At 48.5% G+C, this 24926-nt stretch overlaps 1 protein-coding gene across 1 annotated transcript in view; it reads right to left on the bottom strand.

Annotated features, from left to right (window-relative positions):
* Positions 1-621: 621 nt before the first annotated feature.
* Positions 622-24926, bottom strand: part of LOC129354223 (spectrin beta chain, non-erythrocytic 1-like) — a 71057-nt gene continuing 46752 nt past the window's right edge. Inside the window, 26 exon segments of the mRNA XM_055023742.1 lie at positions 622-2903; positions 3728-3770; positions 4578-4751; positions 5358-5548; positions 9895-9949; positions 10686-10774; positions 10856-11052; positions 11127-11211; positions 12071-12127; positions 12129-12210; positions 12282-12439; positions 14973-15059; positions 15484-15858; positions 16349-16553; positions 16621-16751; positions 18259-18537; positions 18735-18824; positions 19744-19968; positions 20492-20755; positions 21751-21897; positions 21983-22073; positions 22150-22352; positions 22983-23402; positions 24222-24437; positions 24508-24628; positions 24705-24842. Coding sequence (XP_054879717.1) covers positions 2700-2903; positions 3728-3770; positions 4578-4751; positions 5358-5548; positions 9895-9949; positions 10686-10774; positions 10856-11052; positions 11127-11211; positions 12071-12127; positions 12129-12210; positions 12282-12439; positions 14973-15059; positions 15484-15858; positions 16349-16553; positions 16621-16751; positions 18259-18537; positions 18735-18824; positions 19744-19968; positions 20492-20755; positions 21751-21897; positions 21983-22073; positions 22150-22352; positions 22983-23402; positions 24222-24437; positions 24508-24628; positions 24705-24842 — 4327 coding nt within the window. The 3' untranslated portion in view covers positions 622-2699.

The raw sequence follows: 24926 nt of genomic DNA, 5'->3' as shown, positions 1-24926 counted from the left end.
CGAGCGCGCAGACTGAACAGCAGGACGCAATGCATCATGGGAGTAGGAGTTTCTTGTGCCGGTGGCCGGCAGGAGGCGCTGTCCGCCGCGCCGAGCAGAGGAAGAGGCGAAGCATGAAAAATATTCAATCAATTAAAATCATTTCATCCTGTTTTCATTATCAGTCTGATGACAAATCATCTGTTTTTAATATTTGATGGTTTGAAATATAAAAAATCTTTTGATTTTATGACTTTTATTTGATCAAAAACAAATTAAACTTTTAATGTTTGATCTGAATTTACTAAAAACCATCTGCTGATGTTTCAGATAAATAAATTATTTCTTCCTGCTTTGATGTAATAATAAATTCTCTCAAGTTGTCGTTTGTGTTTTCTATTTAATGTAAACATTTGGGTTGAAAAATAGAAAAAAACAACTTTAATGAGAATTTCTATCAGGTTCAGCTTTGGACTTTGACTAGGCCGTTCCAGCAGTCAGCTGTCTGGTTGTTCAGGAGGTTCTGAGGTCAGGAGGTTCTGAGGTCTGGAGGTTCTGAGGTCAGGAGGTTCTGAGGTCAGGAGGTTCTGAGGTCAAGGTCGTTTGACCCGACGGTTTGCAACAGGAACCAAACGGAGTCGATTTGTTTTAAAAGCTTTTAATGGCTTTTTGCACAGATGTAACAGACGGGGAGAAATCTACGGTGCAGATCCAACTAGCAGTGACCCGCATCACACCCACCTATGACCTATGACCCCGCCCACCAACCCCGACGTGGCATTGTGCAGAATGAAGAAATATCTGGCTACTATGGTTACAGAGGAAAGCACACTATTTATCAAACTGTCAGATTTTAGCACAAAATAATAAAAAATGAAGCAGCTTCCCCCCCCCAATAATGATTGACCTTTGACCTGTTCGGCCTCATTCCTGCTGCATTACACCAACTCTATTCAGGCTCTATGGAACTCCATTAATGACGAAATCACTGAAACAAAAGTCAAACATTTGGGCCCAAACATTCAAATCTAACATTTATTCTTCTTGATGATCAGTTTTTAGAGGAAAAGCTGCCAATCAGCTGTTCAGGCCTGAAGCCGCCGCCGCCCGAAGCAGCCGCCGCCGCCCGAAAGCAGCCGCCGCCGCCCGAAGCAGCCGCCGTCCAAAAGCAGCCGTTGCCTGAAGCAGCCGCCGCCTGAAGCAGCCGCTGCCTGAAGCCCCCTGCAGGTCGGAGAACTGCTTCCTTGTGAGATTCTTCCGATCAGAGTCTTTTTCATAGAAAAAATATTCTCCCACCATCAGCCAGAAATCCAAAATGTAGTTTTCTAACAAACATGAACATTCTTCATTTGGAAACATGTTTTAAGAATCATTAGTGTTATGGTGGTTACCATGAAAATCTGAGAAAATAATCTGGATTGTTATTAAATTAACGGTTTTCTTGTATAATGTGGACTTTAAATCACATCCCAAACAAAACGTTTTAATTTGCATCTTTTTCCACATCTGATCAAGTTCACATTAAATGAGTTGGAGTGACTTTTGTCATGAATGGAGCTCCGTAGAAGCGCCACAGGTTTCACTTTAACGACGGAGAGCTGAAGCCAAATTCACTTCCAGACATAAAGATCCACTGAACAGCTTAAAGTTACTTTATAGAACATCTTCAAACTCCAGACTAATAACCTTATTAACTCTGAGACACAAAACCAAACAAAGGTCAGAGGTTAATGTTTCAGAAACAAAGTAGAAAAAAACCCGACTGATTGTTGGAAAACTGATTAAACATTCGGTTTCCTCCTTCATACAGAATCACTGAAGCTTATCACGGTTGGTCATATTATTAGTACTAATAAGTGAAGAAATTAAACACAAGTTTATTTAAACAGTTTGTTATACACAAGTTATACATACAGATGAAGCAGGGCAAGGTGGCGCTCACGCTGCTGCAGGAATTAGACGGCCCCGAGCAGCTGCTCAGCCCGCAGTTAGCCCAGTTAGCCTGGTTTAGCCCAGTTAGCCCAGGTTAACCCAAGTTAGCCTGGTTTAGACTCAGTTAACCCAGTTAGCCCGGTTTAGCCCAGTTAGCCTGTTTTAGCCCAGTTAGCCCGGTTAGCCCAGGCTGAGCAGCAGCAGGCGGATCCGGAGCGGACCCCGCCCTGCTCCAGGTTCCCCTCCACACAGGGAAACACGGCATCTTGCAAAGACAAGGCGTCGCAGAAACGGCTGAGGATGGAGCCAGACCGGCGCGAGCGACAGCGTCCAGGAGAACCGGGAGCGGAAACACGAGAAGCTGGACGACGAGAGACAGCAGGAAGGAAAACGGAGCGGGATTCCTCCAGGCGGTGACCGCGTCCGTAGGACAGCAGCAGCCGGACACGCCAGCGGTGGTTCTGTCCCTCCTAGCGAAGGTTCCCGCCGAGCGGGAACTCTGAGCCACCGGACGGTTGAGAGGCACAGAGTGGAGAGTTTTGGCTCGGAGCTGCATGCTGGAGTCACGCTTTGAGAGGAAGATGAGGAGGAGGAGGAGGAGGAAGGCTGTTTGGGATCAGGACATGTTAGGAATCATCATCAGGATGGATTAGAGAGACAGATCTACATTCTGAGCTTCGCAGCTGCTCGGAGCAAACCGACTGGCGGCTGGATGAACGACGGACAACGAGGAGGAGGAGCGACCCCAAACAGCCGGGGGACGGGAGGACAGGAGAGGACAGGAGCGTCTACTTCTTCTTGCTGAACAGACTGAAGCGTTTCTCCTTGTCTTTCTCCCGTTTGCCCGGGCTGGACTCGGCGGTGGAGGCCGCCACGGTGGCCGGCAGCGTCTGGGCGCGGGCGGCGGGGGCCGGCGTGCTGTGGCTGCTGGGCGTCACCTCCGGCCTGGAGCCCGCCGCCGCGATGGCCGAGATCCAGGCGGTCATCTCCTCCTGGGGACAGAAGGGAAGTACCTCAAACACAGGAACTCTTTTCTCCACACAGACACTGATCGCTTCGTTCCAGATGTGAGGAGAAACTCAACCCGGCCTCATCTGGTCAGTCTGGACCCGGCAGGAACCGGGTTGATATGTGACTAGATATTAAAGTGTCTCGAGGAGCCCAGTTAGCCCAGTAGTGAGGCCAGTTAGCCCAGTGAGGCCAGTTAGCCCAGTGAGGCCAGTTAGCCCAGTGAGGCCAGTGAGGCCAGTGAGGCCAGTTAGCCCAGTGAGGCCAGTTAGCCCAGTGAGGCCAGTGAGGCCAGTTAGCCCAGTGAGGCCAGTGAGGCCAGTTCAAGAAACAGCAGAGACCAGTGGATTATCCAGTTCCTGGTGTTGGTCAGGACTCTGCTGCTGCAGCAGCATTTTGCTGCTGCAGCAGCAGAGTCCAAACAAACATCATGACAACAACAAACTGCTGGACAGACGCCGCTGTGGGTTTCATGTCTCCTGTGGGTTTCATGTCTCCTTCAGACAGAAACTGTTTTCTGTTGGAGGTGCAGAAGCTGATCTAGCAGGAAAACAATGTTCATGTGCAACAGAATATTGGCCTAGTCCAAGTCTCAGTTTTATGACTGATCAGTGGGAGGAGCTGAGGATGGAGCCCAGAGGAAAATCACCAAAACTAAAAGTATTCCCAGTTTTCCAGAACCAGGCGGTCCGACCCAGCGGTTCCGTCCGTCAGAGGAAAAACATTTTCCTCCGGATGGAACAAGTTAAATATGAGCGTCTGTGATGTGGAGGAAGTGAAACCTGAGGAGTTTCAGTTTGTTACTCACGTCGTCTTTGGCTTGGAAGAGATACTCGTTCCCGTCGGTGAGCCTGCGGAGCGTCAGACATGATGGTCAGGCAAAAACAGAATCTGATTCATCTCAAATTTAAATTTCATCTCCAATCCAGCGAACATGCAGAGCACATTGTTTCACAGCTGTTTGCAATCCTCTGATCATCCCTGGATTTTTCATGCTGATGCATAAATGTGAGTTTATTGAAAATAAACTGCAACTTCAGCAACATGGGCTTTCAGTGATGCCTCCTCCCACCAACAGGTGGCAGTGTTTCCTCTGCTGCTTCAGCCCGACTTCATGTGTTTATATGAAGTTCTTGAAGAATAAAATGTTTCTGTCACATCTGGTTTTCTTTTCTCCTCTACATGAACCCTGAAAGAAAAAAATCACTAATTTCTTTGCAAATATTTCTAAAAATATCACAAGATCATAAAATCCTGGAGGAACCGATTGGACACATGCAGAGACTTTCATCTCGCTGCGGAGGGAAAACATTAAACCTGAGATTTAAGGGAATGTGATGAACTCTATTGTCTCGGCTCCATCAGGCGTTTGGTCGGTTCAGTAACTTGTGCAGCTGAATTGATTCTGATCTCTGATGTTTGGCTCATTATGGATCAAACTTCCATTAATAGATTAGAAACCTGGAGGTTCTGCTGCCTGTTTATTGGTTTCATTCTGATGTTTTCTCAGCTTGTCTTCATCTTTAATAACTGCTGCATGAATCAGAGGCTGTTTAACAGGCCATGAAACCAAACCTTGTTGTTTCCACTGTTCTGTTTGAACCACAGATACAAACAAGTTTCATGATGATCATCATTAATGTCCGTCTGAAACTCACTTGAGTTTGAAGACGTGTTTCTTCTTCTTGTAGTCGAGCGCCACCTCGCACAGCGCCTCCTTCAGGCTGACGGGGATCTCGCTGTGGTAGGGGACGCCCTGCGCCGCGCTCTTCTGGTCCTTATAGAAACCCATCTCCTGCTGGTTGATCACACAGAACACGTTGTGCCAGGACCTGAGGAGACAGACCCAGAACCGGGCTCAGAATCGGGCTCAGAACCAGAACTGGATTCAGACCCAGAACCAGGCTCAGAACCAGAATCGGGCTCAGAACCAAACCGGGCTCAGAACCAGTACCGCGCTCAGAACCAGAACCGGGCTCAGACCCAGAACCAGGCTCAGAACCAGAACCAGTTTCACTCCCGGGTCATCATCCCGCCTTGGCTCTCAGGAAAATGTTTGTCCTGGAACATTGAGTTGTTTTTCAGGTCAAATGTTGATATTTATCTGCTAAACTCTCAACATGTTAAAGCTGCTTTAACATGTTGAGAGTTTAGTAAACATGTTTTGAGTCCTGGATGCTTTTATAGATTATTAATCAGTTTTGTCCTCAGTTAGGAATCTGTCCAGAGTATTAAAATAATCTGTAAGTTTCCATGTGTCTGTTTCCTCAGAGGACCAGCTGAGCTCAGCAGTCAGTCGTCCTGCAGCTTCACGTGTTTTTGGGATAAATAACGTTTAAAGTTGACAACATTTGAAAACATGACTTGGTAGTTAGTTATTGGAGGACATTATTAACTAAACCTAAACCAAGGACAAAACCATTAAAAACAATTCACACCTGTTGGAGGCCTTCTTGTTGTGGCCCTCCCACTCGTGTTTGCGGTGCAGGAAGGCCTCCAGCAGGCAGGTGGCGCCGTCCTGCTGGCTCTTCGCCGGCAGCGTCGCCGCCTGGCTGGCCTTGGCCTTACGACCGGCGCCCGGTGACCCCGCGGGGCTGGGCTCCCCGTTCACCGCCTCGTCCACGTTCTCCTGCAACCAGAGGGGGCGGTCAGCGCGGCGGAAAGGTCACAGAGGTCAAAGGGGTCACAGAGGTCACAGCAGCTGCAGATCAGTCAGTAGAGCTTCAACATGCAGAGCAGAAAACAATCACAGGCTGGGAAGACGCTACAGATGCTAATGCTAACAGAGACGCTATGCTAGCAGCTCCACGAGGCCAGAATCCATCAGGAAGATCCGAAATACGGACAATAAACCTGAACGAGGATCAGAAACGTCACAAACACATAAAACTTTAGGTTAAAGTTCAAACGGATTAATGAAACCAATTCTGATCATTATTCTGGAAAAATGTCACATTTTAAATGAATAATCCTGATCAATTAGCAGATGGACGGCAGGTCAAAATACTAAACTGTTTATCCAGGATGTTTAAATGGGTTTTATTAATTTCCACCACCAGGAGGCGCTAAAGTCAACCAGACATAAAACAAAAATGGCTAAACAATAAAACTTTATTCCTCTGCTGTTCAGGCCAACAGCTGAAACCAAAAACTGATCAAAATAAATCTGAATATTGGAAAAAGTTTCACTGCTGTTCTGTAAAACCACCGACTCCCCAAAACGCCTCCTGATTGGCCGATGCCAACTTTCATCACTTCCTACAATCATAACCAACAGCAGACCGACTTCCTGATGCCCTCTGACCCGGAACCGGATCAGTCCCGTCGTTCCCAGCCTCAATCTGGACTTCATCATCCTCATCATCATCCTCATCATCACCTGATCACAGCCAGCGGTTCATTGTGCTGCTGGTCACATGCACTGATCTCTGGTTCATGCTGCATCACTGCAACGCATCCCACAGCATGACGGCGCCACCACCAGGTCACTCAGCGTTAGAGAAGCGGCGGCGCGGCAGAGGAAGGTCACACCAAACATCTCAAACAATCAACCAGTAAATTGCTTGGAAGTGAAACTGGGAGCTGTGGTGAGAACTGATTGGTTTGTTTCCACTCCACTGCAAACGAAGGTCATTACCCGGTCACAGACGGAGGTTAGGGTCCAGTCAAAGGCCGCAGGATCCTGGCAGCTTTGGGAGGCGGTCTGGAGCGGTCCTGGGGGGTTTTACTGGGAGAACTGGTTTCCTGACCCTGAGCTCCATCAACCAACAGGAACCAGGTCCAGAAACGTTTTACTGAACTGCATCAGACTGAGGAAGTCTGACTACACTGGAAACTTTTCAAAATAAAATGTCTGGGTTTTAAAGTTCTGAGTTTGATAAAAACATGAATTCTGTAGTTTTTACCGTTTCAAGCAGCTTTACAGAGAATATCAGGTGAATTCAGTTTGACACCTGATAAGATCTAGAAACTGATTCCTGACGTTTTATTTCTGCCATTAATCTGTGGAACCAAAAATCAGTCAAACAAAATAACTTAATAAATTTATTGAATTTTTATCTTTACGGCTGGAAAACAGGAATTAATCTGGATCAACATTAAATTCAAAGATATTTGAACATTAAATCTGAAGAGCATCTGTTGGTTCTTCTCTTTCATTTCAAACTGAAACTGTTTAGAAAAGAACCAGGACCAGAACCGGGACCAGAACCAGGACCGGAACCGGGACCAGAACCAGGACCAGAACCAGGACCGGCCCCGACCCCGGGACCGACCACTGGGCTCTGAACCTGCAGCTGAAACGCTAAGCATCGTTGACCTCTGACCTCCAGGAGGAGGAAGCGTCCACTGATGGAGCAACAATCAACCAGAGACAGAAACATGGATGAGACACGAGGAGAGACAAACCAGGACGGGTCAGAGAGGACACTGGTTCTGACTGGGTTTATTGGGAATGTTAGTCTGGAGACGGACGGACAGAGAGACACAGGAAGGGACAAAAAGACATGATGCAAATTAAAACAACTGAAAATACAGAGATGAGCAGCCGTCCACTCACACCGAGGGACAGAGTGGGACAATGAGGGACAATGAGGGTCAATGAGGGACAGAGTGGGACAATGAGGGACAGAGTGGGACAATGAGGGACAATGAGGACAGAGTGGGTCAATGAGGGTCAATGAGGGACAGAGTGGGTCAATGAGGGTCAATGAGGGACAGAGTGGGACAATGAAGGACTGAGTGGGACAATGAGGGACAGAGTGGGACAATGAGGGACAGAGTGGGTCAATGAGGGACTGAGTGGGACAATGAGGGACTGAGTGGGACAATGAGGGACAGAGTGGGACAATGAGGGTCAATGAGGGACAGAGTGGGACAATGAGGGTCTTTGAGGGACTGAGTGGGACAATGAGGGACAGAGTGGGACAATGAGGGTCTTTGAGGGACAGAGTGGGACAATGAGGGTCTTTGAGGGACAGAGTGGGACAATGAGGGTCTTTGAGGGACAGAGTGGGACAATGAGGGTCTTTGAGGGACAGAGTGGGACAATGAGGGTCTTTGAGGGACAGAGTGGGACAATGAGGGACAGAGGACAGGACTCAGTGACTCGGGTGTGAAATGATGATCTATTGATGAACATGTGAAGAAATGAGTAAAAGTTTAAAGTTTTCATCTTTTTTAGTCATAAATGATGTAAATCTGATTGGTTTAGATTTTTTCAGTCCATAAATAAATAAATGTGAGAGAAACGGAAACAGCAGCAGAGACAAATTATCTGCTCATTTCCATCAGTTTCACTCAAAGCGTTAAAACCTCATTAGAGGATCCGGTTCTGCTCAACATCCCATCATATTATTACATAACAAGCAACGTTGATTATTGACTTCACTGTCAACAAACAGAGAAACAGCTGGACGTCCCTTAAAGGGACAGTCCCCAAATTTATCTCTGTGGATGAAAACGGTGAGAACTGATGAGATCACAGTGAAATCCAGCGAGATCCTTCATCAGGAAATCGTTTCATTCGTGGTTTCAGGATCAGAAACGTGACGACGGAAAAGTTTCCTGAACTTCATCATGAAACAATCCGGTCTGAAAGACGAGTTCTGGTTCAGTTCAGAGGAAACGCGTGTTAGTTAGAGAGGATGATGAAGATGAAGAGACGTGGCGATGCAGACGCTGATTAACACGCCATGAACCGCTTTCAAAATAAAAGCACAAAAGTAATAAATCATCATTTTAAGATCTAATCTTTTCAAAAGTTATTGATTATATTTTATATTTAATTCTAAACATATTTGTCTATTTTGATGATTTATCAGGTAAATAATTGAACTAAATCCTTTTAATATATTTTATTTAAGACAACAAGATTTCCTGATAATTAGTTGATTTTCTACATTTAGTTTTGCAGGATTTCTGGATCAATAATGTCAGGATGAATGTGAGCTGAGCCCTGCGAGGCGTTCAGGTGTTCATGTTCTGCGAGGCGTTCAGGTGTTCATGTTCCACAGCGTGAGTTTGTAAATGATGACGTAAACGAGCAGAGCCATTAGCAGCTGAGGGGACAGGATGGCGGGCGGGTCGAGCTGAGGGAGACAGGAGGAAGAGGAGGACAGGGATGAAGAGGGCTGTGTGTGTGTGTGTGTGTGTGTGTGTGTGTGTGTGTGGTCCCAAACCAGACGCTCACAGTCGCACTCACACCGCACTGTTCACATGGTAGCACCTTTAACATTTGTCAGAGTAAAGCAGGAATGTTGAGTCTAAAGGACAAAAACTGCAGCAATTTGTTTCCAGGAAGTATACAGGACCCAAAACATTTGAATACTTAGAGACAGCCAGCAAAAGGAGAAACTCAGCGCTAAAAACACGAGCTAATGCTAAAAACACGAGCTAATGCTAAAAACACGAGCTAATGCTAAAAACATGAGCTAATGCTAAAAACACGAGCTAATGCTAAAAACAAGAGCTAAGGCTAAAAACAAGAGCTAATGCTAAAAACATGAGCTAATGCTAAAATCATGAGCTAATGCTAAAAACATGAGCTAATGCTAAAAACATGAGCTAACGTTAAAGCTGAAGTTACAGAGTCTGGGAATGGAAATGTAGATTGAAGGAATGATTGCTCTGCAGTAAAATTCATTCATAACTTCCTAAATAAAGTGAATAAAGTGAATATTGTCATCTGGATGTTTTGTATGAAAGTTTTCTCTGATCTGTGGCAGGAAGTAGCCAGGTGATGCACTTCCTGTTGGGCTGACAGCAGATGATCCATTAGAAATGAAATCCAGGCGACACAGAGGAATGCTGAGTGTTTCTGCAGACTGCGGTGTGTGTGTGTGTGTGTGTGTGTGTGTGTGAGTGTGATCATGTCTGAGGCCGACTCCGCGCTGCAGCGGCTGCAGCAGCTGCGATGGCCCTGCGGCTCTGCAGGGAGCTGCTGTAAGTCTGGTAGGCAGGAGAGCGGTAACTAACCCGGGGCGACTCCTGGTCGGACGGCAGCCCGTTCTGGGACACCGGGTCGCCCTCCCTGCAGAAACACACACACACCACACACACACACACACACACACCACACACACACACACACACACACACACACACACACACACACACACACACACACACACACACACAGATATTATCACACTGGAGCGGTTCCCCTTCAGCTTGGTGATCATTTCTACTGAAACAAACTGATTTCATTTCTCTCCAATCTGAACGTGTTTAAGTTTAAATGTGTTTAAAACATTCAGAAATCAGAACTTTAGAAACTAAACAACTTGTAGCTTCAGCACTGAAACTGCTGCTGCTTACATGAATGAAGTTATTTCCTGCTTCCTTCAGATCATCTGAATCTGTTTGACTTCAACAAACTGGTCCAGATTATAACAAAAACAATAAATAAAATGTATTTTATCTGCTTCTTTAAAGACATTCAACACAAAGAAAACAGAAAAATAAAATACTTTAGAAACTTTAAACTCCAGCAGCTTGGAGCTTTTAAATTCAGAATAAAAATGTTTTCATTTCAACAGATTTCTAATAAATTAACTAAAATCTCTTATTTGTTCAAATAAAACATTAAAACTTCTGATTTTCATTCTAATTAATCAGATCAATCACTGATCAAACCATTTGGGTCATTGTTAAAGAGTCCCAGTTCTCCCAGTCCTCCCAGTCCTCCCAGTCCTCCCAGTTCTCCCAGTTCTCCCAGTCCTCCCAGTCCTCCCAGTTCTCCCAGTCCTCCCAGTCCTCCTCCTCACCTGCTCTGGGCTGCAGCCTCAGCAGCCTCTGCCGGCTGCCTCTTCCTCTCCTCTTCCTCTTGCCTTCTTCTCACTTCCAGTAACTCCATCTGGACAGAGAAGCAGACAGAGCGTCCGGTTCTGGTCCCGAGTGTCCGGTAGCGGTCCGGTTCCGGTCCGGCGGGCCTCACCGTGGTCAGCCTCTCCAGCGCGGCGAAGCGTTCCTCCCAGGTGGCGGCGGACTTCTCGAAGGCCTCGTGGCGTTTGATGAGCTTCTCCACCTCGTCCACGCTCTGGCCCATCTCCCTGCTGGACAGGTACGGCTCCTGGCCCAGGAGCCACGCCTCCGCCACGCCCGCGTCCCGCGAGAACTGGTGCACCTCCAGCACTGGGGACAGAACGGGGGTCAGAACCGGGCCGGGCCGGGCCGGGGGAACCGGCGGAACGGGTCGCACGTCTCACCCAGCCTCAGCCACTCCCAGCGATCCTCCCACTTATCGATCATCTCTTTCCTCTTATCCGTCAGCTGGAGCAACTTCTCCTTAATCTGCAGCAGAAAACACAGTGAGCAACTGGGACAACTGGGACAACTGGGAATCCGTCCATACAGGCTTAATCTGTCTGAGCGCATTGAGCTTTAGAAGAGGTCAAAGGTCATCCACACAGACCAACAAACTGCTGAGTTCAATCAACCTGTTCTGGTCCTGAATGCAGCAGTTACTGGAGTGTTACTGGCTGCAGACTGGTTGTACTGGTTGGAGGAGAAACCAGTAAACAGGGTTCATACTGGAGTCCATATGGACGCTGCAGCTCCGTCTGTGGCCACTAGAGGGAGCTGCAGATGACAGACATGAGACTGATCCAGGACGGTTCCAAGAACCCAGAACAGAACCGGTCCTGACCCGGATAACTTTGGTTCTATAAACTGAAAACCAGCCGAAACACTGAGATCCTGTAAATCCAGAGACACCAGCTGGTTCAGAGCCAGAATTGATCAAATATTGATCAACACAACGAAGATTTAGATGAAAATTAAAAGTTTGTCTCTGGTTTCTCATAATTAAACTTGATTGATTGATTGGGTTCAGTCAATCACTACTATTGTTATAGCAGGTCTTTTGAAGTGATTTTAATCGTTTTACATTAAAATCACTAAATCTGGAGTCATTTTGATCCATAAATGTAATTAAACATTAATGGCTCTTTAGATTTTTGTTCCCTGGGAAGAAAATAAAGATCTGAACCTGAAATCTGATCTAAAGTTTGGTTTTACAGGTGGCGCTGCCCAGCAGGTGGCGCTGCCCAGCGGGTGGCGCTGCCCACCCCCTCCGCTGTCCAGCAGGTGGCGCTGCCCAGCAGGTGGCGCTGCCCGCCCACTCCGCTGTCCAGCGGGTGGCGCTGCCTACCTCCTCTGCAGCGTAGTGCTTCCGGGCCAGCAGCGCCTTGCCCAGCTCGATGCAGGCCCGTGAAGCTGTCGTTTCGGGCGTCGATCTCCGCCTTGATGCCCTGGTGGTTGTTCATCAGCAGCTCCACCGATGACACGTCCCTGCGGGCGCGGCGGCAGAGGTCAGAGGTCGCCCGGTCCGGCCACGTGCCCCTGGGCGGAGCGGCTCCTACCTGGGTTTCTCCTGGGCCTCGATGAGCCGGATGACGTCGTCCATCCACAGCATCAGGTCCCGCACCATGCTGAAGAACCGGAACTTATCGGCCGTGTCCAGCAGCTTGGAGCGCCGGGCCTCCGCCGCCTCCAGGAGGTTCTTCCAGGCCTCCAGCACCTGCAGGGACAGACGGAGACATGAGGGCCGGCTGGGCGGCAAGGGGACACGGGGAACGGCGGACAGAGGGAGGGAACCAGCGCCGCCGTCGTGCAGCAGAAGCTCTGAGCAGAAAACAAGCAGCTAGCTAACGTTAGCCTGCTGGGGTAAACAGGAAGTGATGTCACTGGATCCACCTGCATTTAAGCTCATTCTGTCCTGTCAGCATCACTGAGACGAAAGACCAGCTGTGACCTCCGGATCCAGGTCCAAGCAGAACCAGAACCAGAACGGCTCTTAAAGCTGCAGTACTTTCTTAAAAATATTTTTTTACATATTTGTTGTAACAGTTTGTTATGAGACAATCTGTGTAAATATTAATCTCCTTCCTTCTGCCAGCGCCAAGAAACAACCAATCGTAGCCTGGGGGCGGGTCTTAGTGCTGTCAATCACCCTACACCTCCCCCTTGGGGTTAGGGTTACAATCATCATGAATGCTAATGCTAGTTAGCATTGCCACTGATGAAGGCGGATAAACGTTTTCGTGTCTAAGTTATTTCTCTGCCATTAACAGCACTTGCACGAGAATGATTGACAGCACTAAGCCCCGCCTCCTGGCTCTGATTGGTTGTATTTTGGGCTTTTCTTCAGTGAGGAGATCGATCTTTTCACAGATTATCGTCTCATAAACTGTTATGTGACAGTTTGAAGTGCCGTGTAGAAAGATATTTTTGATAAAGTCGCAGCGCTTAGCTTCAATGTTTCTGACCCGGTGATGAAGGTGTGATGAAGAGGAGGCTGTGACCATGGAGCCTCCTCCCCAGCTTCCCTGTCTGCTCACCTTATTACTGCAGGAGCGTTTGTTTTCAGCTTCTCGGCAGCCCAGCCGGGTGGAGAAGACCGAGACAAACGATCCCAGATTGAGACGAGCGCTCAGCCAGAGCGACTAAAATGTTTGAGCTCATTTTAGTCCACAGAGGAAGAGGAGGGGAGGAAGAGCAGCCAAGTGATGCAAAGCTTAGGGGCGGAGTCTCACCTCTCCCTTTCTCTTCTGGGCTCACCGGGCGAAACGCAGGGAGACACATAGGGACGGTCAAAACACAGCAGCAACACGCTAACATGCTAACACGTTGGCCTGAATAACAGAACCAGCAGAGTCCAGACGGGTCGGGTCCAGGAAACACCAGCCGACATAAACATGGAGGTGAAACTACGGCTCCTCTGGTGGGACAAAACTAATCTCAGAATAATCTGACATTCACAATAATCCCATATTCACAAATAAAAACTATTAAATGAACCATTCAATGATTATCTTCAGAGGAACTTAATGAATCACTCCATGTTCCCTGGGGAAGGAAAATGACGCGACACACAGGCCTTTTCTGGAAGCCATGTTGAAGTTTGGAAGTTTGACTGGGACACTTTTACAATTTTACTCTTATAAAGGTTCCCATGGCAACCATTTGCTGCTATCCACATGCTAATCCCGTTTACTTTAACTAGACCACTGATGTCGGGTCAGATAAGCCTGAATCGTTCCATCTGGGTCGGAACCAAAGGATGAGGTTAAACCCGTTCAGCCCACTGCAGGGTAAAGTGGAGGCTCCATGATGCTGTGGGCCGCAGGAGGCTCCATGATGCTGTGGGCCGCAGGAGGCTCCATGATGCTGTGGGCCGCAGGAGGCTGAGCGAGTTAATGAGGTCTGGAACATCACGAAGGGAACGACCCAAAGCATCAAATCAACTCTTCATCCAGAACCAGAACCAGAATTCTGGACCCAGTGCAGATGAGGTCTGGACCCGGGATCAGAAGGACACTTCATGCTGGATTAGTTTAAATTAAATTCAGGTGAATTGTAAACATGAACTCAAACTCATCAGACATAAAACCACAGCGATGTTCACAGCACTTTGACCTCCCTGTGTGATGTCACAGTGTGAGGAGGAACATTTAAAGGGCCGGTGTCAGAAAATCACCATGTTTATCTTTCCATCCTTTAGTGTCCATGGCAAACATTCAGCTGCAAAACGCCTGAGTGGATCTAGCCCCGCCTTCAGGACACAGCTCCTCCCACTCAGCTCCTTCAGACTAGCCAGAAGCACTTAGCAAACAGCTGCTGAGCTCATTATAGGAGCTGCTGCTCAGAGCAGAGCTGGTAAAAACATTAGAGGGTGAATAGAGGAGCCATGTTGGATGACTTCCTGGAGGCGGAGCTTCAGAGAGAACAGGAGCTTCTTAAAGAGACAGAGGCCCAATTTCAAGACATTTGATCAGGAAGTTACATTTATTTTAAGTTCTATTTAATATTATAACGACCAAAAGTAACAGTTACTAGATTGTCTCTGTGCCTGGAAAACACGACACCGGCCCTTTAAGCCCTGGCTCTGGTATAGTTAAAGTAATCTGTGCTGCTGAGGCTCTTTCAGGAGCAAAGAGCTGATGTGATGTGAGAGCAGCAGCCGTGCAGCATGCGTTGCGCTGAGAGCAGCAGCGGCGCTGTCTCTTTAAGACTCTCTGGTCCAATGAGGGAGCAGAGTGCTGGTCTCTCACCTCTCCTTCTCTCTTCTGGATGTCGTCGGCTTTGTCTCCGGCGTACGCCGACTGCAGACGGACGGCGTCTTCCTGCAGCTGCCGGACCTGCAGGACAAACTGGTCTGAGCTCAACAGACTCCTTCATGTTTCTACTTTACTAATAGATTCCCCGGGCGCCGGGTTGTTCTCCGGGCGCCGGGTTGTTCCCCGGGCGCCGGGTTGTTCTCCGGGCGCCGGGTTGTTCTCCGGGCGCCGGGTTGTTCTCCGGGCGCCGGGTTGTTCCCCGGGCGCCGGGTTGTTCCCCGGGCGCCGGGTTGTTCCCCGGGCGCCGGGTTGTTCTCCGGGCGCCGGGTTGTTCTCCGGGCGCCGGGTTGTTCTCCGGGCGCCGGGTTCCCCGGGCGCCGGGTTGTTCCCCGGGCGCCGGGTTGTTCTCCGGGCGCCGGGTTGTTCTCCGGGCGCCGGGTTGTTCCCCGGGCGCCGGGTTGTTCCCCGGGTTCCCCGGCTGCCATGCTGCCTGGCTCCAGCATACCTGTGTTCCCAGCGCCTGGATGTCGTGCTCGAAGGTGGTGTGCATCCTCTGCAGCGTCTCCACGGTGTTCTGGTCGCGGCCCAGCTCCTCCGGCAGCTTCTTGTGTTTGTCCAGGATGCGGTGCAGGATCTCCTTGGCGTCGTGGTAGAACTTGTGCAGCTCGTAGGAGGCGGCCAGGATCTGCGTGCGCGTGTCGATGAGCTCCAGCAGGTCGGCCCACGCCTCGTTCAGCCCGTCCTTCCACTCGGCGATGGTGGCCGCGTCGCCGTGGCCCGCGTTGATCAGCTCGTCCGCCAGCTTGTTGACGCCGTCGACGCGCTCCTGACCGATGTTCCCCGTGTCCCGGGCGAACTCTCGGAAACGCTCCTGCAGCATCTGATCGAGAAAGGTCAGAGGTCAACAGGATGAAGCAGTCGATCATATTACACATTAATATTCATGTTTTCCATGTTTGCATACATTAAAATGTTTAGTTTGAAAGAAATGCTGTTAAATTTGATTTGTTTTGATTCTAACAATAAAAGTTTAAAAAGTTTCAGAGAAAATTCTTGAAACATCTTGATAGTTTTGCTCCTGTTGGTTTTTAAATGTTGCTCAAACATCAGAAACATTCACAGACTTTTCAAAGAACCAACAAAAACTCATGAAAACAGTTTCACAGTAACAAAAGCTCTGCATCAAGAAATGTTAAAAAACCTTAAAAGCATCTTACTCCAGTTAAAACGGAAGAAAAACATTCTGGTTTTGCTGATTCTGGTGATAAATGAATAGTTTTCAGTTGTCCAGACGATTAAATGAACCTTTAAACCAGTAAAACATGAAGTTCATCAGACTGGAGCAGTGCCGCTTTCACTCATCCTCTCACCGTGACGTGCTCGTAGTCCTGGCCCAGCTCGTGCGACCCGGCCACCACCTCCCGCTCGGCGATCCACTGCTCCAGGTCGTCCACCTCCCGGTTCAGCTGGAACAGACGGAAACGCTCGTCCAGCTTCCCGCGCCGCTCCTCCGCCAGGTCCTTCAGCCCCGCGTACAGCTTGTCCACCTGCGACTGCCGCATGCCGATGCGCTCGCTGTGGCGGGACGACACGGGGTCAGAGTTCGCTCCCTGTGGGGGGGCGGGGCTCGCGGGCGACTCACCTGTCGGGGTGACCTGCGGCCACCAGGCCCCGGCTGGTGCTGGACAGCTGATGGACGGCGTCGGCGTAATCCTCCACCGCCTGCTCCAGGATCTGATGCTTCTTCAGCATGGCCACCGAGCTCTGCTCATCCTGCACAGGGGTCAGAGGTCAGAGGGGCTGATCAGAGGTCAGACAGCCTGCTGAACCGGTCAGAGGTCACACTGACTCCTCTCTGTTGAACCGAGTCGCCAGAACTCAGCGACGCCCAGCAGGAACCGACAGCAGAACAAGGAAGTGAAAGGAAAAGAGAAAGACGGGGAAAATTTACAAGCAAGAAATAAGAATAAAATCTGGAGAAACAGAAAAAATAAAGTTAAACAAAAAAAATGTCAAAAAGATTCAAGAAAAGGATCTGGAGTTTAAACTGGAGGAAAATAAATAGATCTACAGCTGTCTATCTATATACATAGATCTACAGCTGTCTATCTATATACATAGCTCTACAGCTGTCTATCTATATACATAGCTCTACAGCTGTCTATCTACATACATAGATCTACAGCTGTCTATCTACATACATAGATCTACAGCTGTCTATCTATATACATAGATCTACAGCTGTCTATCTATATACATAGATCTACAGCTGTCTATCTACATACATAGATCTACAGCTGTCTATCTATATACATAGCTCTACAGCTGTCTATCTACATACATAGATCTACAGCTGTCTATCTATAAACATAGATCTACAGCTGTCTATCTATATACATAGATCTACAGCTGTCTATCTATATACATAGCTCTACAGCTGTCTATCTATATACATAGATCTACAGCTGTCTATCTATATACATAGATCTACAGCTGTCTATCTATATACATAGATCTACAGCTGTCTATCTATAAACATAGATCTACAGCTGTCTATCTATATACATAGATCTACAGCTGTCTATCTATATACATAGATCTACATAGATCTACAGCTGTCTATCTATATACATAGATCTACAGCTGTCTATCTATATACATAGATCTACAGCTGTCTATCTATAAACATAGATCTACAGCTGTCTATCTATATACATAGATCTACAGCTGTCTATCTATATACATAGATCTACAGCTGTCTATCTATATACATAGATCTACAGCTGTCTATCTATATACATAGATCTACAGCTGTCTATCTATAAACATAGATCTACAGCTGTCTATCTATATACATAGATCTACAGCTGTCTATCTATAAACATAGATCTACAGCTGTCTATCTATATACATAGATCTACAGCTGTCTATCTATATACATAGATCTACAGCTGTCTATCTATATACATAGATCTACAGCTGTCTATCTATATACATAGATCTACAGCTGTCTATCTATATACATAGATCTACAGCTGTCTATCTATATACATAGATCTACAGCTGTCTATCTATAAACATAGATCTACAGCTGTCTATCTATATACATAGATCTACAGCTGTCTATCTATAAACATAGATCTACAGCTGTCTATCTATATACATAGATCTACAGCTGTCTATCTATATACATAGATCTACAGCTGTCTATCTATATACATAGATCTACAGCTGTCTATCTATATACATAGATCTATATCTGTTTCCTGGCTCCGCCCACCTTGGCCTTCTCCTCAGACATCATGTACAGCTCCTGCTCGCTCATCCAGGCCTCGGCCTCCGCAGCGTCAAAGTAGTACTGCTGGGCCTCGTGGGCCTCGCTGAGGCGGGAATGCCGGTTCTCCGTCTCCTTCCGGATCCGCTCCCACAGCGCCTGCAGCTCGCTGAGCCTCTGGCGGATCGGCTCGGCCGTGGGGCTGCCGGCCCGCAGGACCTGCTGGCTGCGCTCAAAGATGTCGTCATAACGAGGCTGGTGGCCCTGGATCTCCTTCTGCAGCGTCTGCAGGGCAGAGCACACACACACACACACACACACACACACACACACACACACACACACACACATACACACACTGAGGGTCAGTCTGGGTTCAGCTCACTGCATCATGTGTCGTTTCCTGTGAAACTCTCTACATGTGCGACGGCCGTCGGGTTTCATCTGTTCAGGTTGTTTCCTGGTGAGAGGTCAAAGGTTACCTGGTTCTTCTTGATGAGCAGCTGCACCGTCTGCAGGTTGTGTCCGTGGTCGGTGGACGTGGCCAGAGGCAGCCGCTCCTCCACCCACAGCTGCACACAGAGCAGGAGTCAGGAACTCCCATGAGGAGCCAATCTGGTTCCCATAGGAACTCAGAACCAATCAGCCGTCAATAAACTCAAAACAATTTGCATTGATACAGAGAAGTTCAATAAAAACAGATCGTATGATTATACGAGTCCTTGCTCCTCAAAGTGGATCTGATTTGATCCACTAGCAGAAATAAAACTTCCTAAAAAAAATCTCAAATCCTCTCAAATGATAAATGTCTGTTTACAAATGTGCAACATTGATGGTGAAATACTGAAAATACCCAGAATAAACTGCTTGACATCATTTCACTGAAGAGATGATTATTATTTATAGATTGAATAGATTATTGATAATAGATTATTGATAATAGATTATTGATAATAGATTATTGATACGACACGCTGAAAGCTGCAGGTCAGACGGTTCTCAGTCCTTCCGGTCCTCCAGCCGACCCGACTCAGGATTTATGTCATTTAATAAATCATTAATTACTTTATTTAAAATAGTTTTTCACTATTTCATGTTGTAGATATGAAACAGACACTTTACTGTGACCTGCTGCAGAAAAAATAAATATCTGGAAAAGGTTCTGCTGCATGTAATCTGACGGTTTAATGAAACCAGAACCACCAGAACCAACAGAACCACCAGAACCAACAGAACCAACAGAACCATCAGAACCAACAGAACCACCAGAACCACCAGAACCACCAGAACCACCAGAACCATCAGAACCATGGGTCCAGACTGACAGCAGCGGTTCTCTCCAGAGAGAAACATCAAACCTTCCTGTAAACTGGGTTCTTCTTCTATGAAAACAGAAGTAGTTGCAGCTTTAATGTTTGTTCCTGGTTTCATGTTGATGAAGTGAACCTGGATTGAACAGAACCAGAACCAGAACAGGAACTGTGGACTCACTATCTCGTCCTCCACGTCTCTGTTGAACTGGTGGATCTCGCGCGACGCCATCAGGTTGTCGCGCCTCATCTTGAGCGGCGCCAGCAGCGCCTGGAACTTGTTCTCCACGCTGATCCGCTTCCCGTCCGCCTCGTCAGAACCTTTGCCCTCCTGGCTCAGCGCCTGCGACTGCTTCTGCAGCTCCTCCACCTCCTTCTGGCGCACCTCCACCTGGCTCTCCAGCATCTGCAGGAGGAGGAGGCGCGCCATCAGCTGCTCACTGATAGAACTATTGATAACTGACCCGATAAATCTATTGATAAACGATCTGTGTCAGCGTCTAAAATGGATAAATCATTCAGTAAAGTTTTATGATCTTCTGACAAAATTTAACATGATGAATATTAAAGACGCATCTAAAATATTCTAGATCTGTTATCAGTGAGCCAATCTATTCAGTCTAATTCTATGCTTCATGAACGACATCCTGGTTTATTACAAACTTCCTGTCATCAGAGCCCAATCTGTGTGTTCCTCATCTACATACATCATTGAGATAAATGAGCTTTTCAAGGATAAAACTCTACAGACACATTTTACTGATTGTGTCTGATCAAAGCTCCTCTGATCACATTTCCATTGATCCATCATCAGGCATAGACCTCCCAATATCTGATCACAGAACAAATGATGGAGCTCTGAAGAGTCACCATCAAAGAAACCTCCCTAAATCTCATCTGTACTGGTTTAACTGGTCTGACTGGTTTACCTGCTGCTTCTTCAGCATGATGTTGACGGACGTCAGGTCTTTGCCGAAGTCGTCGGACTGCAGCTGGCCGTCCAGGCCGGTCAGCCACTTGTCCAGGTCGGCGCAGCTCTGGGTGAAAAGCTCGGCCTTGTTGGCGTCAAACAGACACTTGGCCTTGGTCTGGGTGGTCGACTCAAGGTCGTTCCACATGACCTTCAGGGACGCCAGCTTCTCCTTCACCATGGCCTCCGTCTCTGGCTTCTCTGCCATCAGCGCCTTGCCGTCCTGCAGCACAACCACCTCAGAGCTCAGCCCAGGGAGCAAGAGAAGCTAGCCTAAAGTTAGCATTAGCTGAGCTTTAACAGAAGCTAGCCTGAAGGTAGCATTAGCTGAACTTCAAGAGAAGCTAGCCTAAAGTTAGCATTAGCTGAGCTTTAAGAGAAGCTGGACTAAAGTTAGCATTAGCTGAGCTTTAAAAGAAGCTAGCCTGAAGTTAGCATTAGCCGAGTTTTAAAAAAGCTAGTCTAAAGTTAGCATTAGCTGAGCTTTAAGAAAAGCTAGTCTAAAGTTAGCATTAGCTGAGCTTTAAGAGAAGCTATCCTAAACTTAGCATTAGCTGAGCTTTCAGAGAAGCTATCCTAAACTTAGCATTAGCTGAGCTTTAAGAGAAGCTAGCCTAAACTTAGCATTAGCTGAGCTTTAAGAGAAGCTAGCCTAAAGTTAGCATTAGCTGAGCTTTAAAAAAAAGCTAGCCTAAAGTTAGCATTAGCTGAGCTTTAAAAAAAGCTAGCCTAAAGTTAGCATTAGCTGAGCTTTAAGAAAAGCTAGTCTAAAGTTAGCATTAGCTGAACTTTAAGAGAAGCTAGCCTGAAGATAGCATTAGCTGAGCTTTAAGAGAAGGTAGCCTGAAGTTAGCATTAGCCAAGCTTTAAAAAAAGCTAGCCTAAAGTTAGCATTAGCTGAGCTTTAAGAGAAGCTAGCCTCAAGTTAGCATTAGCTTAGACAAGATAAGCTAGCTTAAAGTTTAGTTAGGTTTAGCGTAGGTAAGGATAGAAAATAATAAGCTAATTGAAATCAAGCTAAGCTAGAAGCAGCTCTTTGCAGTGTAGCTTATAAAATGCTACGTTTGTATGTGAGGAACTTTAAGGATTCATGTTTATACTTAAACATGTTTTCTCACTGGAATAAAGGAAACTTTAGATGTTTTGTTTCCATCAGAGCTGCGTCCCAAAGCAAGCTGAGTGTGATTTAAACGATGATCTGAGCGTTTCCCTCCTGACCTTTTCGATCTTGTCCAGCCACTCCTTGTTGGACTGCAGCTCGGCCATGAAGGCCTGGTGCTTCAGCCACTTGCTGTGCAGGTTCCTGGCCTCGTCGTACGTCATGTCCTGAGCCGTCAGCATCTTCTCGTTGATCCACAGGGACAGCTGGGGACAGAGACACGCTGAGCGTCCAAACCAGACAACCTGCCCGTCTGCAAACCGCCTGTGACCTTTCGCGGCCGGGCCTGACCTCTTGGCAGTCCTGCAGGAACTTCTGCAGGTCCCTGTTGTCCTTCAGCCTGCTGAGCAGGTCCTTAGCCGCCTGCCGGTTCTTCTTGTGTCTGAAACGAACATCAGAACCGAGTCAGGCTTCATGACGGACGTTTCATCTGGAGGAGCAGACGGGATCTGTGCTACCTCTGGTCGATGGAGTCCACCTTCTCCTGGATGCGCTCGGCGTTGATGTTGCCATCAGCGACCAGGCGGCGCCCGGTGTCGACCACGCCGCTGATCTTTTCCTCGTTGGCGTCCATGGTGGTCATGAAGTCCTCCTGCTTCTTGATGGCGGCCTCGGCGCCCTCCAGGGTGGTCGGCATCTCGGTGTGGGCCAGGACGTATTCCTGAGCCGAACACACAGCAGAACTCAGACCGGACCGGACCGGACAGGACCAGACCGGACCGGACAGGACAGGACCGGACCGGACAGGACAGGACCGGACCGGACCAGACAGGACCGGACCGGACCGGACCAGACAGGACCGGACCGGACCGGACCGGACCGGACCGGACCGGACCGGACAGGACCGGACTGGACCGGACCAGACCGGACCGGACCAAATTATCATTATTACCATCAACATCTCTGCTTCTTCTTCTCTATATTTTCATGGCGATAGACCAACATCTTACGGCTCAGATGTTCTAGTGCCACTATATTCTACCTAAAATGATTCTTCTTTTTAAAAAAACAAAATATTTGTATGTTTTTTTATTCATTCCTGACTATTTTTAATCCTGAACATTGAGTTTAATTTTCTGTTTTCCTGAATGAACGTTTCTGAACCAGAGGTCTTCCACCAGCAGGGGGCAGCACCACGCCGTCCTGTTAATGAACCGGAACCCGTTTTATCAAAGCGACCTGGTCCGACAGGTGTTTTATTACCAGGTAAGGGTTGGATATTGTGTGACATCATCAGTGTTGGTTAGCGGGGTAGAGCAGCAGGTGTGACATCATCATCATCATCGGTTACCTGGTTGTTGAGGAAGGCCTCGGCCTGCTTGGTGTCCCTCAGGAACAGCTGGTATGCGTGGGACTGGGACAGCAGGCTCTGCCGGTTCTCCCACATCTTGTGCAGCTCGTTCCAGCCGGTGTCGAGCGCCTGCAGCCGCTGCCGCAGGAACATGTACTGGGCGTCCGTCTGGCCCTGCGTCACCATGTCCCCCATGTCCCTCATCTTCTGGTAGTCCTCCTCGTAGTTGCGGATCTCGTTCTTGATGTTCTCGTGCTGGGCCAGCAGCTTCTCGGCCTCGGCCAGCGCGTTGGGCATGTCCTCCGAGGCGATGGCCGTCTGCGTGCGGGACAGCCACGACTGGAAGTCGTCCAGCTCCCGCAGGAACTGCTGCAGCTTGCTGGCCTCGCCCAGAGACTCCTCGCGGTTCTTCAGCGTCCCCTAGAGGCGGACCGGGACAGACGGGTCAACGTTGAACAGATTCATCTGCAACGCTTCACACGCTAATATGACAGAACGCTGATTAACAACATGTCTCTGAGAGGTTAGCTGAGGTTAGCCTGTGCAGCGCCGCAGTGCTTGTGCCGCGGTCAACACTGCAGTCAGAGGAACGATGGAAGAAGCCATTAAGACGACAAAAAGGAGGAGCAAATATCCACCAGAAAACTCCTTCTGACTTTCAAAACATTTTGACTGGAACAACTGAAACTGAAATTAATCTTAAAATTTCCGTTTTTTTTCTGGCAAATTTTCAACTATTTAAGCTCAGAAAAGATTTTTCTTCAAAATTCCTGAGATTAATCCAAGAAAATGAACAGATTTTGGTTGGAAATGTTCTCCTTTTGACCCTGACATGACAGGGTCAGACTGGTAGCTCAGCTGTTGGTCTGAATCCTCGGTTCCGTCGCCCGGATCTTTCTGACCGTCCCGTCAGATTACGGTCAGATTAAACCCCACGGAGAATGAAGGAGTCCGTTGTGATGGATGTTTGGGTGAAACCAGGTTGATCTGTGTGACGGTGAATCTTCCTTCCATCGCAGCTCAACCAGTTTATAAAACATTTAATTACATTTATAACCAAATCACTTTGACTCGTCCTGAAAATGAGACCTGGAAAACTGACAGGTTTCGGTTTGCTTTCAAAGTTATTAATGATACAGTGATCAATGGTCTTTATTGGTGATTGATCGTATTGTATCTTGAATGGATTGGCAGCACTAATCCAGCAGCAGCAGAGCCCTTGCTGAGACGACCTCTGACCTTCATGTCGTCCCAGACGGCGGTGATCTCGGCCAGCCGGCCCCTGATGGCGCCGGCCTGCTCCGGGTGTTCGCTCGCCAGCCGCTCCGCCTCCTTGTCCAGGTCCGTCAGCTTGTCCTCGATGGCGGCCAGGTCGCGCTCCATGCCGGTCAGCTTCCTCTGCAGCGCCATGACCCCGGCCAGGTCGTTGCCCAGCTCCTGGGTCGACTCGATCACCTGCAACACAGGGCGTCCTGCTGAGGTTCTGCCGGAGGTCCGGTCGGTCCGGGCCGGTCGGGCCCCGTACCTTGGTCTTCTCCTTGATCCAGGACTTGGTCTCGTTGCACTCCAGGTGGTAGTTCTGGACGCCCAGCGCCGAGTTCAGGTTCTCCTTCTTCTGGTCCACCAGGTCTCTGAACTGGCTCCACCTGAACACGGACAGAACCGCCATCAGACCCAGAGGGTTCCAGCTGGACCCGGCCCGACCCGGCCCGTCCCACTCGCCTGGTGTTGAGCTGGTCCTGCTGGGCCCGGATCTCGGTCTCCCCGGGGTGCCCGCTGTGGACCAGCTGCCGGGCCACCTGGTTCACCACGGCGACTCGGGACGCCTGGCTGTTCATCTCCGGCTCCAGACTCTCGAACCTGCAGGGAGACGGACAGCGAGCCGTGAGGAACGCCGCGGTTCTGCTCCGGCCCGTGGATCCGGTCCGGTCGGGTCTGGGTCTC

This window comes from Poeciliopsis prolifica, unplaced genomic scaffold, assembly GCF_027474105.1.
Source record: "Poeciliopsis prolifica strain line A6 unplaced genomic scaffold, Auburn_PproV2 SCAFFOLD106, whole genome shotgun sequence".
In the NCBI taxonomy this organism is placed as follows: domain Eukaryota; kingdom Metazoa; phylum Chordata; class Actinopteri; order Cyprinodontiformes; family Poeciliidae; genus Poeciliopsis; species Poeciliopsis prolifica.
This window is presented reverse-complemented; position numbering and strand designations above follow the sequence as displayed.